Source organism: Artibeus jamaicensis, unplaced genomic scaffold (genome assembly GCF_021234435.1).
Source record: "Artibeus jamaicensis isolate MK-2021 breed Jamaican fruit bat unplaced genomic scaffold, CSHL_Jam_final contig_889, whole genome shotgun sequence".
In the NCBI taxonomy this organism is placed as follows: domain Eukaryota; kingdom Metazoa; phylum Chordata; class Mammalia; order Chiroptera; family Phyllostomidae; genus Artibeus; species Artibeus jamaicensis.
The window spans coordinates 5376218-5394155 of record NW_026522005.1 but is presented as its reverse complement, the minus strand read 5'-3'; the positions used below and the strand labels follow the sequence as shown (position 1 = coordinate 5394155).

Genomic DNA, 17938 nt, shown 5'->3' with positions numbered 1-17938 from the left:
CAAAATACAATAGAGAGGAGCTTCTTTTTAAATATTTGTTTTCCTCTCAAGACTCCATATTACAAGTCCATAGTAATCAAAACAGCATGGTGTTAATGCACACACAGACACATAGATCCATGGGACAGAATAGAGAGCCCAGAAATGAACCCATACCTGGAATATTCAGTAAACACCTGGAATATTCAATATTAAATAAAACCCACAGATGGAATATTCAATAAACGGTGTTGGGAAAATTGGACACATAGGTGAAGAAAAATGAAACCAGGCCATCTTCTTACACCACACAAAAGAATAAATTCAAAGTGGTTCAGAGACTTAAATGTTAGACCTGAAACCATAAAAATCCTAGAAAAAAACATAGGTGACAAAATCTCGAACATTGCTCATAGCAATTTTTTTATCAGATGTGTCTTCCCAGGCAAGGGAAACAAAAGAAAAAAATAAACAACCAGGACTACATCAAACTAAAAAGTTTTTGCACAGCAAAGGAAATCATCAACAAAATTAAAAAGACAACCTACAGAATGGAAGAATATATTTACCGATACTTCTTATAAAGGGTTAATATCCAAAATCTATGAAGTATTTACAAAACTCAACAACAAAAAAACAACCCAGTTAAAAAATAGGCAAAAGATCTAAATAGACACTTCTCCAAAGAGGGCACACAGATGGTCCATAGACATATCAAAAGATGGTCAACATCAGTAATGATCAGAGAAATGCAAATTAAACCACAATGAGATACCATCTCACACCTGTCAGAATGGCTATCATCAATAAATCAATAAACAAGTGCTGGTGAGGATGTGGGGAAAAGGAAACTTTTTTGTACTGTTGGTGGCAATGTAACCACTGTGGAAAGCATCATGGAGATACTTAAAAAATTAAAAATGAAACTCCTTTTGACCCAGTGATCCCACTTCTGGGAATATATTCAAAGGAACTCAAAACACAAATTTGAAAGAACATAAGCACCTCTATGTTCATTGCAGAGTTATTTACAGTCGCCAAGATATGGAAGCAGTCTAAGTGTCCATCAGTAGATGAGTGGATAAAGCAACTATGGGACATTTACACAATGAAATACTACTGGGCCATAAGAAAGAAGAAAATTTTACTCTTTGTGACAGCATGGATGGACCAGGAGAACATGATTCTAAGTGAAATAAGCCAGTCAGAGAAAGACAAACACCATATGATTTCACTCATTTGTGGAATCTAACGAACAAACTGAACTAACAAGTAAAATGGGAACAGATTCATAGATGGAGAGTGGGATAACAGCTAGTGGGGGGAGGTTAGGAGGTGGAGGATTTGAGCAAAAAAAGAAGAAGGACTCATGGACATGGACAACAGTGTGGTGATTGCTGAGGGGAGGGGAGTATAAGAGGACTAAATGGTAATGGAAGAAATACAATAAAGATTAAATTAAAAAGGGGGGAGCAGGGGCCGGGCGGTTTTTTTTAATAATTAATTTAATTTTAAAAAACTTTGCACAACAAACAAAAAATGGTGATTAAATTAATAAAAATAAAAAAAAAAAAAAATGGGTTTATAAGAAAATTTGGTATCAAAAAAAAAAAAAAAGAAAAAGGGGGTGTTATTGGGGTTGAGACCAAATACATAGCTATAGAATTTTTATTATTAAAATATTGACATTGGCTGATTAAAATAGTTCCCATTTTTCATTTCTAATATTAGTTATTTGTGCCTTCTCACTTTTTAAAATTAGAATTGGCAAGTGTTTACAAATTTCATTAGTCTTGTTTAAGAATCAATTGTTAGCCTTTACGTTTGTTATATATTCATTTTTTCATTTCATCAGTTTCTACTTTCACCCTCATTATTTCCTTACCTCTACTTTTGACAAATTTTGGTGTTATTTTTCCAAAGTAGGAGGCTTATGACTTAATTTTGAAGACTTTTTTATTTTCTAGTATGTTAAATTAAGGGTATAAAAATCCTTTTATGAACTGTTTAATTGAAGCTCACTATGTTTTATATGTGGTTTTATTGCTGTCACAAAATTCCTAATGTTTTTAGATTCCCTTGTGGTTTCTTCTTTGACCCATGGGTTGTTTAGAATTTTTTTCCCTAAAATTCCAGACATATGATGTTCTCCCAGTTACTCTTTTAAAAATTGATTTCTGCCTTTGGTCACTGTGCTCATACTTATGGACCTTTATTTAATTTCTTAGCCTCTCGGCCTCTTGCAGTTAGCTATTGTTTTATAACAAATTACCACAAACTTCATGGCTTAAAACATGGTTTCTATCATTTATTATCTCAGAATTTTTATGGGTCAAGGATCCATGCACTACTTAGCTGGGCCCTCTGCTTCCGAGTCTCCTACAGAGTTGCAATCACAGTGTCAACCAGATCTGAGGTCCCGTTTGAAGTGATCACAGAGAAAGAATCCACTTCTAAGTTCCCTTATCAGGTGTGTCAAACTCATTTCCAGTGGGGCCACATCAGCCTCTCCCTTGCCTTCAAAAGGCCCAATGTAATTTCAACATCATAACAGTTAGGGAGTAGTTACATTTATCCCAGCCTAAACTTATTTTGGCCCTTTGAAGGCAATGGCAAGGCTGATGTGGCCCCCAGTGAAAATGAGTTTGACACACCTGTCTTTCATAGTAGTTGGGTCTATTTGACTGAGGACCTCAGTTTCTAGGTAATTGTTGGCTACATTTGCCTTGTCATGTAGTTCTCTCCATAGGACAACTCACAATATGGCAATTTGCTTCATTGAAGCCAGCGAGTGAGAGAGAGTGCTGGCAAGATAGAAGTTGCCATCTATAGAATTTCAATCACAGAAATGGCATTTCTTCACTTTTGTCATATTTTGTTGGTAACAGCACAGCACAGTTCTCACCCATAATTAAGGAGAGGGGATTGTTCAGGGATGTGAATACCAGAAAGTGGAGCTCAGCCAAGGCCATCTTATAGTTGGTTTGCCACAGTATTCATTCCCTTCTTCTGGAAATACCAGAAAGAAATGGACAGCAAATTAGAGAAACAGTAGTTAACATAAGATAAGCAACTTCTATAAATGCAGAAATCAATATATCAAATCCTAAGTAATAAGGAACAAAAGGTAATTTGCATAGAAGGAAATTATGATTGGACAGAAATTAACCTATAGGAAAATTCCTGGCCTCTTCTAAGATTTGCCTTGGGAATACAGGCCCTGCAAAGCATACATTGTAGCTCAAAAGAGAAGCAAGTTTACCAGGAGGTCTTGAATGTGCATGTGGAACTAGAAACAAAACAGTATTTGTTCATAATGAGAGTTGGTTTTGCCTACTACAGTCATCAGAAAATGTTCCATGGCCTTTTGAGTTTACTTCATTAATATTTTATATGTGTTCTAATTTTTTAAAATCTCTGTTATTTTCCTCAGTAAAGAATATATTCTGTTTATCTAAGTATGTAGTTCCATTAGTTCTGGGAAATGGGAAAAAAGTAGACCACTTTGTTTTATTCTTTGAAACTAATGTATGTAGTTATCTGTAGAGTTCATTGCATAGTTGGAAATTCTACATATCAATTTTATACATAATAAAATGCACAATTATATTAACAGATTTTTTTTCTATTTTTATATAGGATCCAAATGAAGATACAGAATGGAATGAAATTTTAAGAGATTTTGGCATTCTTCCTCCAAAAGAAGAGCCAAAAGATGAAATTGAAGAGATGGTTTTACGTTTACAGAAAGAAGCAATGGGTATAGTTATGCATTTGGTGGGCTGGATGAAGGGGATAATATAATTATTATAATGATAGTGTATTTCATAAACCTCAAGGGAGAGAGGACATTAGAAATCATTTAGTATGTCCCACCCATACTTGTGCTGATATCTGAAGTTCCTAATTCATGTGTTGAAATTCACATGCTAGTTAATAATAGAGCTAAAATTTACTGATACTTTTTCCTTCTCTACCATATTTCTCTACCTTGTAATTACCTCCTATTTTGATTATTCTATATAGTATACATTATTTGTCAAGATTTTCTGGCACTTGGAAAAAATCTAAATTTATAGGGTCTATTTTATTATTTTTCCATCACTATTTATGCCCCCCTATACCCTCTTCCACCACTAATTGATTTTTACATTTACTTGTACATGTAGCCTAGTAGTTCTGTGAACTCTGAGCGGGTAATAACTCTAAGCAAACCTGAAGCAGTCAGACTGAAAGTAATGTTATAAATTGCAGGCACTGCAACATTAAAGATTGTCTCAATCTCCATTTATTTAATATATCATTTTCTCTAGACATGTGACTGTAAAGTAAAATTATTTTTAAGCAATTCAATTGTCCACAATTTATTTTGTTTTAGTTAAACCATATGAAAAGATGACTCTTGCACAGTTGAAGGAAGCTGAAGATGAATTTGATGATGAAGATATGAGAGCTATTGAAACATATAGGTACAGTGATTCATTGGGATGATTGATGAGTTTTGGAAAGAAGTGTTGTAAGCATGAAACTAAGACAAAGCCCCATTTTATCTACACAATAGATTAAAAAATAACAAAACTAATTTTAAAGATTTTAAAACTAACATATAAGGCAGAATTTTTTTCTAATTTTTTGCCTTTGCCTAAATTAAAAACTATCCCACAAAACTTCATCAAGTGACATGAGTAAAGTGGAAAGTATCCATAAATGTCCAATAAAAGGAGGGCCATAACTTTCATTCTGGCATGCTGTCTGTCAATGATTTCTATCATTTAACAATTAATTGCAAGTCGTAAATTCTCTCAGAAATTAGAATAGGTACATACATTACCTAACTTATCTTGGTACTAAAAACAAAGAAATTATAAAAATAGAACACTATAGAAAAATATTTCTTATGAATGTAGGCACAAAATTTTAAACAAAATATTAGCAAATTAAGTCTAGCAATTTTTTTTAAAAAAGAATAATACACTTTGAACAAGTAGTACTGGTCCCAGGAATGCAAGGTTGTTTTTAACATTAAAAAAAAAAGCAAAACTCAGTGAATTGGGCTACACGCAGCAATACTCAAGTAGCAGTGAACACACCTAGCATGCATAAAAAAAATAGAACCAGCGTGCCTTGGAAAATTGCTTTATTACACAGTGTGAGTTGAGAAAGTACAATATGAGTCTTGACCATCTTATGGTGCCCACAAGTAAAGAAGTGATACAATGTTTTTTAGGCATAAGAGCCAACCTAAAAGATCCCTCAATGACCAGAGTTGGGACAACTTGAATAATAAAATAAATATAATATTGGATTATAAAACAAATAATAAAATAAATATTCATGAGTTCATAGTGAGATAAATAATGAACTGAATACATGAACAAATTCAGAAGATGTAACACTTCTTCCTCAGTAAAGAATTCTCATTAATAAGTGTATATGGAATGAGGAAAATAGGAAAATTACCTTCAGAACACCACAACAATGATCCCCCATGGCAAAATCTGCTGATAGATGCTAAAATGAGTGGGTGAAACTTTAAGAAGCACAGTATTTGCATAATCTCAAAGTATCTCCCCCTCCAAATATGCACTAATTATAAAGGAGGACATTGTAAGTTTACAGTGTAGAGTCTTGGTGGACCCCATCTTAGGAAAATGACCAAGGGTAAAATCACAAATGATACATGGGGACATTAAGTAACTTGAGATATGATGTGCCGGAGAGGACACATACCCTCTGTGTTATCTTTTAAAATAATTCATAATCTAAATCTAATCATAAGAATACATAACAGAAACTGAAATTTGAAGGGCTTTCAACAAACTGACCAGGTTGCCTTCCCCAGGTGGCTCGGTTAGAATGTATGCAAAAAGTTTGTGGGTTTGGTCCCCGGTCAGGGCGTGTATGGGAGGCAACCAACTGATGTTTCTCTCTTATATCAGTGTTTCTCTCTGTCTCTCTTTCCCTTCCTCTCTCTTTCTCTACAATCAGTAAACATATTTTCAGATGAGGATTGAAAAAAAATTGACCAGGTTTATGCCAGGAAAAATGGCAGAGTAGAAAACTCCAGAAATCCATCTTTTTACCTAGACAGCAGTTGTACTTGTTGAAACTGAAGTGGCAGCTTTGGAATTCTGGAGGCTATTTGAACCTCGCAGCTTCCAGGATGAAACTCTGCTGGTAAATTGTAGTGAGTATTAGTTGGTTTCAGTCCTCGGTTGGCATCCTGCCCTCGCCCTCCAGCTTCACGTCAGGCAGCTGTGTGGACAGTAATCTTTATTTCTAGAAAAGCTTCCTGGGGGGGGAACAATAAGGACTTTGTTGTAAAATATCAAGGTTCTGTGTCAAATGTGAAGATTTTCTGTTCTGATTGTGGATTGCTGCTTCTGATTGAAAAGGTATAGGCACAGAGTCTGGTCATCATTGTGTCAATCCCCACTGGCTAAGGTAGCTTCCAGAGCATTTAAAAGAGCCATATCTATTTTTTAAAAGATATTAAAAACAGCAATAGATATGGGGGAGTTTAAAAGTCTTGGGAAAGATGAAGGCTCAGAGAGGACCTAACAGTTTCACCTCAGGCTGATCCCTGGCATAGAGACACCCTACAATAATAATAAAACAAACTGTGGGGAAGGAAGATCTGATTTCTAGAGTTACCACATTATATGAATCAAATGTTTATCTTTCAACAAAAAAATTACAGAAGAAACAGGAAAATGTGTCCAATTCAAAGGAACAAAATAAATAAATACAAAATATGCCTGAGGAAGCCCAGATGTCAGACTTACTAGGCAAAGCCTTTAAGACAACTGAGTTAAAGGTGCTCAAAGAGCTAAAGATACACATGGACAAAGACAGGAAAGCATTGTATGAACATAATGAGAATACCAATAAAGAGACAGAAATTATAAAAAGGAACCAAGATAATAGTCTGAAACAAAACAGTAAGATAGCTGAAGTGAAGTATACACTGGGGCTTTAAAAGCACATTTCAACAAGCAGAAGAAAGGATCAGCAAATTTGAAGATAGGGCAATTAAAATTATTGAGAAATAGGAAAAAAAGAAAAAGAAAAATGAACAGAGCCTAACTGTCATTGTGGTTACTATTAAGTGAACCAACACATGTAATGTGGGAATCCCAGCCAAAGAAAAAAGAAATTGACAGAAGGAATATTTGAAGAAATAATGGCTGAAAAATTTCCAAGTTTGACAAAATCCTAAGTCTACAAATCCAAGATGCTCAATGAATTTCAAGTAGGATAAACTCAAAGAGACCTACACAAAGATATGTCATTATCATCTGTGGAAATACAAAGATAGAAGCTTGAAATCAGTAAGAGAAAAGGGACTTGTCACAAACAAAGGACTCTAAGAATCATCAACCAAATTCTCATCAGAAATCTTAGAAGGCCAGAAGGCTGTGAGCTGATATATTTAAAATGCTGCAGGAAAAAACTGTCAAGCAAGAGTTATCTATCTGGCAAAAAAAAAAAGAACCCAAAAACCAAAAAAGAAAAAAAAACACAACTATGCTACAGGAATGAAGGAGAAATTAAAACAGTCCTATATTAAAGCTAAGTTTTTACTACTACAATTGTGCTAAAAAATTAGGAGTCCTTCAGATTAAAATTAAAAGCTACTAGATAGTAACTCAAAGCCATATGAAGAAATAAATAACATAAGTAAATGTAACTGTATAGGTAAACATAAAAGTCAGTATTACTATCCTTTTGATTTTTAACCATTTTTCCTGTATGCTTTAAGAGGCAAATGCATAAAACAATACTTATAAATCTGTGTGAATAAGTACATAATATATAACAGTGTAGCCTGTAACAAAAATATGAAGGGGGATGCTCTGGCAAGGTGGCTCGGTTGACTGGAGCATTGTCCTGTTCACCAAAAGGTTGCAGGTTTGATTCCTGGTCAGGGCACATAACTGGGTTGTAGGTTTGATTCTTGGTTGGGGCACATACAAGAAGCAACCCATTGGTGTTTTTTCTCTCTCTCTCTTTCCCTTCCTTTCTTTCTAAAATCCATGAACATATCCTCAGGTGAAAATTTATATATATATATATATATATATATATATATATATATATATATATATATATTTATTTATTTATTTATTTATATTTAAAGTGAAAGGTGAGATGGAGATAATATAAGAAGCAAAGCATTACTGACAGTAAGTCATTATAAGCTACTAATTTTAATTCTTAAGATAACCATTAAAATACATAAAAGAAAAAAGAAGGAAATAAAAATGGTACACTACAAATATCAGCTAAATGCAAAAAGAAACAGTGATAGAACATTGAGGAACAAAAACTATAACAAATACTGAAAATAACTAAGTGGCAGAAGTCCTGCTTTATCAGTAATTACTTTGTTATGTTGGTTCCACACTGTAGATACTGATGCTATTGTTTAGGAATGCCTGAGGCACTCACCTCATCTGTATTACTCATATCTGGTGGCTGAAGCAGCTCTTGTGGTTCTTATTATGACTGTCTTCCCCAAGAAACCATCAGGAAACTTTGATGAACAAGAGTATTACTCACAGGTCCTGGAGGATACATGACATGTCTGAGATCCATACAGCCAGGTCAGAGAGAGAGAGAGAGAGAGAGAGAGAGAGAATATGAACTTGTGGTTCTGCCTTTATGGGTTCCAGTGGTAGGGTGTCTGGATTTTGAGAGTTCACTATTTGTTGGCTAATTTAGGGCATAATTAGAGTACAGAACAGATAAGCAGTGTAACTCATACAGTTAGTTGTATAGGTTACCCAGAGCTTTCTGTAAGAGGGAGCTTCATGAATGGGGCAGCCTAATTTTTAGTTAGGTGTTTTTTGCTAGTTGCTATGTCATACAGCTGGCAATACGTTGTTCGAGATGGATGTCTTTTGAAATGGATGACTTGGCAACCAAAGCTTAATGTCAGACACTTAAACTACAATCAAAAAGCTTCATGTCAGGTAATTATATATTATAAATATAAATAGATTTTAATTCAATTAATCTCTGATTAAAGGCAGAAATTGGCAGAATGAATAAAAAGAAACACAATCCAGATTCTGCAAAGCAAAGCCATCTTGAGAAAGAACAAAGTTGGAGGACCCACACTTCCTGATTTCAAAACTTACTATAAGGCAACAGTCATCAAAACAGTGCAGCAGTGACAATAGGATGGACATATGGACCAACAGAATAGAAAGCTCAGAAAGAAACTTTCTCATATATCATTAAATGGTTTTCAATGAGGGTACCAGAACTATTCAATGGGAAAAGGTCAATCTTTTCAACAAATATTGCTAGGAAAATTGGATGTCCACATGCAGAACAACGAAGTTGACAGACCAGTTTTGCAATGTTGTTCTGGGAGTCGTTCCTGGTAGCCCAGTTTAGATCCTCCTCCATCTTTCCATTGAATTTGTAAACTTAATTCTGAAGATTAAGTTTCTTGCTGCTTAAAATAGCTAGAGGGCTTTTTGTTTATGCAACTGAATCCCAAATGGTATGATTGTTGGGTGTAAAATGCAGGCCACTAAGCACTAAATCACTTCCTGATGGCAAAACTAACCTAGGTCTTTATGTTTCTCCCTGCCTAATTCTACTGAAGTAGCAAAGAAATATGAGGAAGAGAAGGAGGAAGAGGAGAGGAGGAAGGGATAAAGTTGATAGCTGCACCACTAAGTAGGGCATGGTGCAATCATGGGAACAAAAGGTTTTTGAAATTTTTGAGAGACGATAAGCCAAAGAGATCAAATTGAGGAAAGTTAATGATGATGCTAAATATTCAATGCAAGTAAAATCTAGCTCCCAAAAGGTCTTTGGATTAACTGTAGATTATGAATATCTGGGTCAGTAGGGGGAAAATTGAAGGACTTCAGTTTGAAAACTGTGAGAGGGCCCTAATGTGGATCGTTGTCCTAGGGATTCTCCTCTAGGCTTTATTTTGCTTGGATTACTTGTTACATAGGGTGGTTTTACCTGACATGTTTCTAATATGTGAAATAAAGCAGACTTTTAAAATATAACAAGGATTTTGTTCAGGTATAATGAAGCCAACAGATCAGGAAATTCCATTGAAAAGATAGTTTTTTTACTCACAGCTCAAGAATAGAGGGCATGTGCCACAATGCGGGGCCACACAGGGAAGCATTAGAGTTGGCTGAGAGGCAGAAGGAGTGAGGGGGTAGCCTGGACCCCGGCCAGCTTTCACTGTGGTTTCTGTGGGAAATGCAAGCTAAGCAGGGTAAGCAGATTTATTTAGAGTAGGCTAGTTTGAATATGGAAGTACTGCTCCAATTTTGCCCTAATGTCAAACTCCTCTGGGGATCAGAAAACCTCTGTAACAACTGTTCTGTCTAGGAACCTATTTCATTAGCAAAGATTGGGAGAAAATAATTGCAGAAGACACATCTGATAGAGGACTGTTATCCTTGTTACACAAAAGCTCTAAAAACTCAACAATAAGAAAACAGTCTGATTAAAAGTGGGCAAAGACCTTAACAGACACCTAACCAAAGAAGATACACAGATGACAAATAAGCATATAAAAGGATGCTGCACATCTGTGTCTTCAGGAAAATGCAAGCTAAAACAAGAGACCGCTATATATACTTAAAGAAATGTCCAAAGTCTGGACCACTGACACCACCAAATGCCAGAGAGGATGGCAAGCAACAGGAACTCTCATTCATTGGTGGTGGAAATGCAAAATGGTACAGCTTTTGGCAAACAATTTAAACATTTGTTATAAAACTAAACATATTCTTACCATGTGATCCAGTTATTGCACTTCTTGGTATCTATACAAAGGAGCTGAAAATTTATGTCTACATAAAAACCTAATCATGGACGTTCATAGCAGCATTATTAATCACTGTCAAAACTTGGAAGTAACAAAGATATCCTCTAGTAGGAGAATGGATGGACAAATTGTGGTACATCTACATAATAGAATATTATTCAATACTAAAATAAATGACCTATCCATGGAAAGACGTGGAGGAAACTTAAATGCATGTTGTGAAAGAAGCCAATTTGAGAAGGTGATTGTACGAATCCCAGCTATATAATAATCTGGAAAAAGCAAAGCTATGGAGATACTAAAAGGATCAGTGGTTGTCAGGGGTTGACAGAGGGGAGAAATGAATAGACAAAGCACAGAGGATTTTAGAGCACTGAAAATGTTTTGTATGATACCAGAATGATGGATACATGTCATCACGCATTTTCCCAAGCTCATAGAATGTACAACACCAAGAATGAAGTGTAATAATGTACATTGTGAACTTTGGGTGATTATGCTATTTTGATATAGGTTCATCAATTATAACAAATATATCACTCTTGTGGGGGATGTTGGTAATGGAGGAGGCCATGCATGTGTGGGGTCAGGAAGCCTATAAGAAATCTCTATACCATCCACTCAGTTTTTGCTATGAACCTAAATATTGGCCAGGTAGATTTTACAGTTAACATTTTGTCTGGTACCTGGCCCAGGGCCAATTATGGCAGAGGGATAGTGGCTCAGTTTAATGAAGGAGGCGATTGAGGGATTCGGCTCTGGTCTGGGGTTGGTTTGCATTTGAGGAATTTGCTCTCCGGTGAGAGGTTGCTATCTTTTGGAATTAGCTAGACCTGGGAGGGGCAGTCTGTCCAGGATCAGCAAGGCCTCAGAAGCGAGAGCACCAAGAATACAGAAAATAAGAAAATATAGTTAATCCACAGGAAAAAAGGAGAGTATTTCAAAGAAAACTTAGAGCTATAGAGTCAGTAACTTTTAAGAAACCTGCACATGCTTCAGAAAACATCTGTGTTTGCTTCATGAATTCAAGTATTCAATAAGTGAATCAGAGTATGCACATTTTGGAGCTGTTTAAGAAAGTTTTAATGCTCCTTATAGGTAAATAACTAGGTAATGTGGAATGCTGTGTGCTAGGCACCATCCTAAGAAATTTACATGTATTAGCTAATTCTCGGCAATCCCATGCAAGTAAGTATTAGTATTAATCCCTTGTAGTTGGAGAAACTGAGGTTTAAAGAGAACAATTAATCTGCGCAGGTTCATGCTGCTAGTAAGTGGGATCTGGTATCTAAATCCAGTTTAGTATGATCTTAGAGTTCAAACTTGTCATTCTTCTCTACCACCTGTCTACCTGCAATGAATTTTATAATGAGTAATTATACATATTCACAAAGGCTTTGGACTGAAGGTCAGCTTAGCATGATAGTTAAGAGCATGTAAATGGGGATAGTAATAGTATTAACTTTACACAGTTTTTGCAAGGATTAGTTAGTGTAATGCACTTGAAACCGTGTCTGGCAACATAATTAGCACTCAGTAAATGTTAGCCATTATTATTATATAAGTATATTCTCCCTTAATGAGTATTTAACCTGTATGTGAGAATTTGTTGGTTCAATGCCTAAATAAACTCTATAGCTAAGATTAAGACCCTGTCTTAAGTAAAAATAGATTTAAAAGTCAGTAGCTAACTTCTTTTACTTGCAATGCCCACAATAACACAAATCCCCATATAAAGAGAAATTGGCATTATAACACCATTGATAGTTATTCTATCGTTCATTAAAGTGTTTGGTATGTACTAGCATGACATTCATTGCCCTAAATTGCTACTGTCTAAAGGAATGATCTTAGGAATATAACAATTTTCTTATGTGATTTTATTTCATTTTTTTTAATTAGAGAAAAACGGTTACAGGAATGGAAAGCTCTTAAGAAAAAACAAAAATTTGGGGAGTTAAGAGAAATTTCTGGAAATCAGTATGTGAATGAAGTCACAAATGCAGACAAGGATGTATGGGTTATAATTCATCTTTACAGATCAAGGTAGTTACTTTTTTGCAAAGTATTAGTATATTAATGTTTTAAGATACATATTCTGGTTTTAAGGGTTTATAAAGCACATAACAAAGAGTACTCAGGAAAAGGAAATAAATGTGTATATATACATGTATATGTATAGAGTCATTGGCTTCTGGAATTAAATTAGGTATTTTAATATATTTTCTTGTCTAATTTAAAAAACTTGTAATGCTTTTTAGAAAAAATAAAAATTCTTTGCCAGTTAATTTAAATAAAACTTACAGAGCCTTGTCTAGGTAGCTCAGTTGGTTACAGCACCATCCTGATACAGCAAGGTTGCAGGTTCAGTCCCGGTCAGGGCATGCACAGGAGTCAACCAATGAATGCATGGAGGGATAAGTGCAACAATAAATTGATGTTTCTGTCCTTTCTCTCTCAATCTCTCTCCCCACCCCACTCTCCTCTCAAATCAATATATAAAAAATTTTAAATAAGAAATAAAGAAAACTTACAAAAAGTTTCAAAGATGTAGAAATAAGGATAAAATGAGCCCTCTAAATACTAGCCAGGTAGATTCAACAGTTAACATTTTGTCATATTTATATCATTTGTGTATGTATTTGCAGAACCATTTCGAAGTAAACTACACAGGCATGACACTTTTATCCTAAGCACTTTAGCGTGCATCTTCAGAATATAGGGGCATTTTTTTATATAACCACATAACATTCTTTCACCTAACATAGCATTTTCTCACCTAACAAAATTAACAATAATTCCTAATAGCATCTAATACCCAGTCCTTACTCAAAGTTTCTCAACAAACTTCAAAATATTTTTTATAAATACATATATTTTTGAACAAGATTAAATCAAGGATCAGGCAGTGCATTTGGGTATATTCTATCTCTTGTCCTTTTTAACAGAACAATTCCCAAGCATTCCCATGTTCTCCCCCAAACAGGTAATTTTAAAGTACCTAGTTATACTAAGTATAATCCATATGTCCCCCTGCCTGATCAGTCTGATATAATGATAATTGGGAAGAGTGGACTTTTCCCCAACTCTGTGCCAAACAGGAGCTGCCAACTCCCACAGCTTCATAAATCTCTCACGGAAACAGCACCTCCAGGGTTAGGTCTGAGGCCCTCTGTCTGGGCTTCAGGCCAGTCCAGGAACACAGGCCGTGACAGTAGCCCTCATCGTCCTTATCTCATTCTGGAAGAAAAAATGCCTTCTTGCTTCAGGTCCTCAGAGAAATTCTGTACAGAGCAATTTATGCAAATAGGAGCCTTGCTGTTTACCAGCTCTCCAGTTCCTCAGACCCCATGAAAGAAGACATCATTTCTACTCTAACTCAAATGCTTGGTAAATACTTTTTTAGTAGTTTAAAGTCTTAAAAATAATCATTTCTCCTTTTCCTATCCCATTAATCTGGCTAAACCGATTTGGAGATTTGCTGATTTTGGTTCTTCACAAATAAGTATGTGAAACAGTAACATTTACAATACGAGTATTTGTGTGTCATACACTGAAGGTGTGCACTGAATGCCTTTTCTGAGACCCATTATCCTTAGCAGAATAGATGTTGGTCCTGAGTTACCTATCAAACCCTGTCATTAAATTATTTGAATGGTTATTTGTACATAAGTTACTAGTTTTGACCAATAGTCTTCAAAAACTCATAGAAGAGGGTGAATGCATTTTAGTCTCAAGGTTTTACAAACTGTCATATGCTTTGAGGAACTTAAAGAGTAAGGGTTCATTTTTATAATACTTTAAATATTTGTGAACTCAGAAGGTATTAGCTTTTGTGACATTAAGAAAATGCATTCATGTGTCAGTATAAAACATACATTTTTAAGAAAATTAATCTATAATCAAATTTGTAAGATAAAAATGTTAAATTATTTTTATTAAAGTCTAGTTATTAATAATGTATGTACTCATAATTTTTATATTATAAAGTGAAATACAACTATTAAGTTTATATTTCTAGCTGCACTTTATAATTATAGGAGGGTAAGAATTTGTTTTTTTACCAGAATCTGAAGTTTTATAATTTTAGTATTTCTTTGACACTAAGTTTTTAGAACAGGATATATGTATATGCTGTAAACAGAAGAATAGAGAGTAGTTATTAGAAGGAGAGAGAGACTTGTAAGGGGCTCTTTAAAATTTTACTAACTTCAATGTGTTTATGTAAAGTGAAGAAGGAAAGATTGATAAAGCAGGAAAAGAGGGAAGCAGAATAACAGAGTAAAGTCCCATAGAAAATGGAAGAGGTGGAGGTCTAGCTCTGAAACATTTTAATAAAGCTGTGAGTGAATGATGGACTGGGAGAAAATAGACTAAAGAATAAAGGTAGTGGGAGTTAAGTGATAAAGCAGAGGACTCACAGGGTTTGGTCACACATGCAGTCAATTTTAAATTTCTGGATTATGGGAAACAGGATGTGGCATGGACTGGGATTTTAAAGAAAAGTGTGGGTGATATTTGTGAGAGTCAAGGAATTCAAGGAAGTTTAAGATAGAGGGACTTTTTAAAAAATTATATTTTATTGATTATGCTATTACAGTTGTCCAGATTTTTCTCCCTTTGTTCCCCTCCACCAACACCCCCACACTCCCTGAAGCATTGCCTGCACGATTGTTCATGTCATGGGGTCTTACATTGAAGGTATTTGTCTACTCCATTTCCTATACTGTACTTTACATCCCCATGGCTATTCTATAGTTACCAATTTGTACTTCTTAATTCCCTCACTCTTCACCCATTTCTCTATACCACCCTCCCATGTGGCAATCATCAGAACACTGTGTCCATGATTCTGTCTCTGTTCTTCTTGGTAGCTTAGTATGTTTTTTAGATTCAAGTGTTGATAGATATGTGTTTATTGCCACTTTATTGTTCATAGTTTTGATCTTTTTCTTAAATAAGTCCTTTTAACATTTCATATAATAATGGTTTGGTGATGATGAACTCCTTTAGTTTTTTCTTGTCTGGGAAGCTCTTTTTCTGCCCTTTCTTTCTAAATGCTGTCTTTGCTAGGTAGAGCAATCTTGGCTGTACGTTCCTGCTATTCATGACTTTGAATATTTCTTGCCAATCCCATCTAGCCAGTAAGGTTTCATTTGAGAAATCAGCTGACAGCCCTAGGGGAACTCCCCTGTAGGTAGGTAACTGCTTTTCTCTTGCTGTTTTTCAAATTCTCTCCTTATCTTTAACCGTTGACATTTTAATTATGGCATGTTTTGGAGAGGGCTTCTTTGCATCCATCTTGATTGGGACTCTGTGCTTCCTGGACTTGCATGTCTATTTCCTTCACCAAATTAGGGAAGTTTTCTGTCATTATTTTTTCAAATAAATTTCCAGTTTCTTGCTCTTTCTCTTCTCCTTCTGGTACCCGTATGATGTGAATGTTGGAAAACTTGAGTTGTCCCACAGGTTTGTTACACTGTCCTCTTTCTTTGGATTCTTTTTCTTCTTTTCTCATTGGTTGTTTTTTTCTTCCTTTATGGTCCAAATTATTGATTTGAATTGGGCTTCATTCACTATACTGTTGTTTCCCTGTAATTGTTCTTTATTTCAATTAGTGTATCTTGCATTTCTGAGTTTTTTTATGCTGTTGAGGTCCTCACTAAGTTCCTTGTGCATACTTATAACCAGTGTTTTGAACTCTGCATCTGATAGATTGCTCATCTCCATTTTGTTTAGTTCTTTTTCTGGAGTTTTGTTTTGTTCTTTCATTTGGGCCATGTTTCTTTGTCTTTATTTTGGCAGCCTCCCTGTGTTTGTTTCTATGTATTAGGTAGAGCTGCTATGACTCCCTCTCTTGGTAGCATGGCTTAATGTATTAGGTGTCCTATGGGATCCAGTGGCACAGCCTCCCCTATCACTCAAGCAAGGTACTTGAGGTGCTCCCTTTGTGTGGGCTGAGTATACCCGCCTCTTGTAGTTGATCCTTGATGGCTGTTGGCAGGTCAATGGGAGGGATTTACCCAGGCCAGTCAACTGCAAAAATTCACTGTGACCACTGACCACCAACTTTCACCCTCCATGAAGGATCAGCTTTGCAGGCATAGCATGGTGGTGCTCTAGGATAGTCTGTAGCTGTCCACTGGGTGTGCTGGCACTGCTGTTTCCTGGGTGGTGCAGGCCAAGGCCAGCCCCCATTTGTGTTTTGTCCAGGGCTACACTGCCTGAGCTATAAAGCAATCTGAGATGGCCACTACTTGTGCTGGGCTTGGAGATTCCTAGGCAAAGCCAAGCTGTGAATCTAGGCGGGCTGCTGCTGGTGCTAGGCTGGGCCACTTAGCAAGAGGTAAGGGGAAGTGGGTGGGAACTCACTGAAGCCAGCTGTTGCTTGTTTGAAAGGATTTAGGAAGTTGTGAAGCATGAGCCAAGACTACCCATTTATATGGAAAAGCCACTGTTAACAGCTGTAAGTTGGGTGGGATGTATGTGGCCTCAGGGGATCTCCAGTGCAGAGAGTAGGGAGGGGGTGCCTAACAGTGTTAGCCAGGTTGATGGAGTCTCGGATATGGCACCAGCCTGCCAGTTCTGTGGCTCTGTGGTGAGAGGGTTCAGAAAAGGAACAATGGACCCTGCCTGTCTTTCTCTCTGGAAGAAAGCTGTCCCCCAGCTCTTGCCTTGATGCCAGACACTTCAGTTTCTCCCTGTGTGCCATGGTGCCTTCCAAGCTGCTACCGCAATGCTGGAGCTCAGAGGGAGTGGGTCTGAGTAGGTGAGTCCCTGTGTAGGTTCTTTAAGAGGAACTGCTTGGGACTCCAGCAGTTTCTTCCACCAACTCAATCTGCATTGGTTTTTACAAATAGAAGTTATGGGGACTTACATAACTTACAGGACTTACATTCCTGGCACTCGAACCCTGGGTTTTGTGGACCAGTTTGGGCTGGGACTCCTCACTCCTGAGATATCCTTCCTGAATTTTTATCCACCACATGTGGGTGTAGGCCCATCTCTTTCCATCTCCATCCTTCCTACCAGTCTGGATGGATGAGGTTTCTTTGATTCTGTACTTGTCAAACTTCCACCAACTCAATTTCTGATGGTTTTGAGTGATGGTTATTCTATAATTTAGTTGTAATTTTGATGTGGTTG

The 17938-nt window shown here is 36.2% G+C and overlaps 1 protein-coding gene across 1 annotated transcript in view; it reads left to right on the top strand.

The window, feature by feature from the left end:
• PDCL2 (phosducin like 2) overlaps positions 1-17938 on the top strand; it is a 30029-nt gene that overhangs the window by 5918 nt on the left and 6173 nt on the right. Inside the window, exons 2-4 of the mRNA XM_037162240.2 lie at positions 3619-3739; positions 4358-4448; positions 12695-12838. Coding sequence (XP_037018135.1) covers positions 3619-3739; positions 4358-4448; positions 12695-12838 — 356 coding nt within the window. The remainder of the gene's footprint in view (positions 1-3618; positions 3740-4357; positions 4449-12694; positions 12839-17938) is intronic.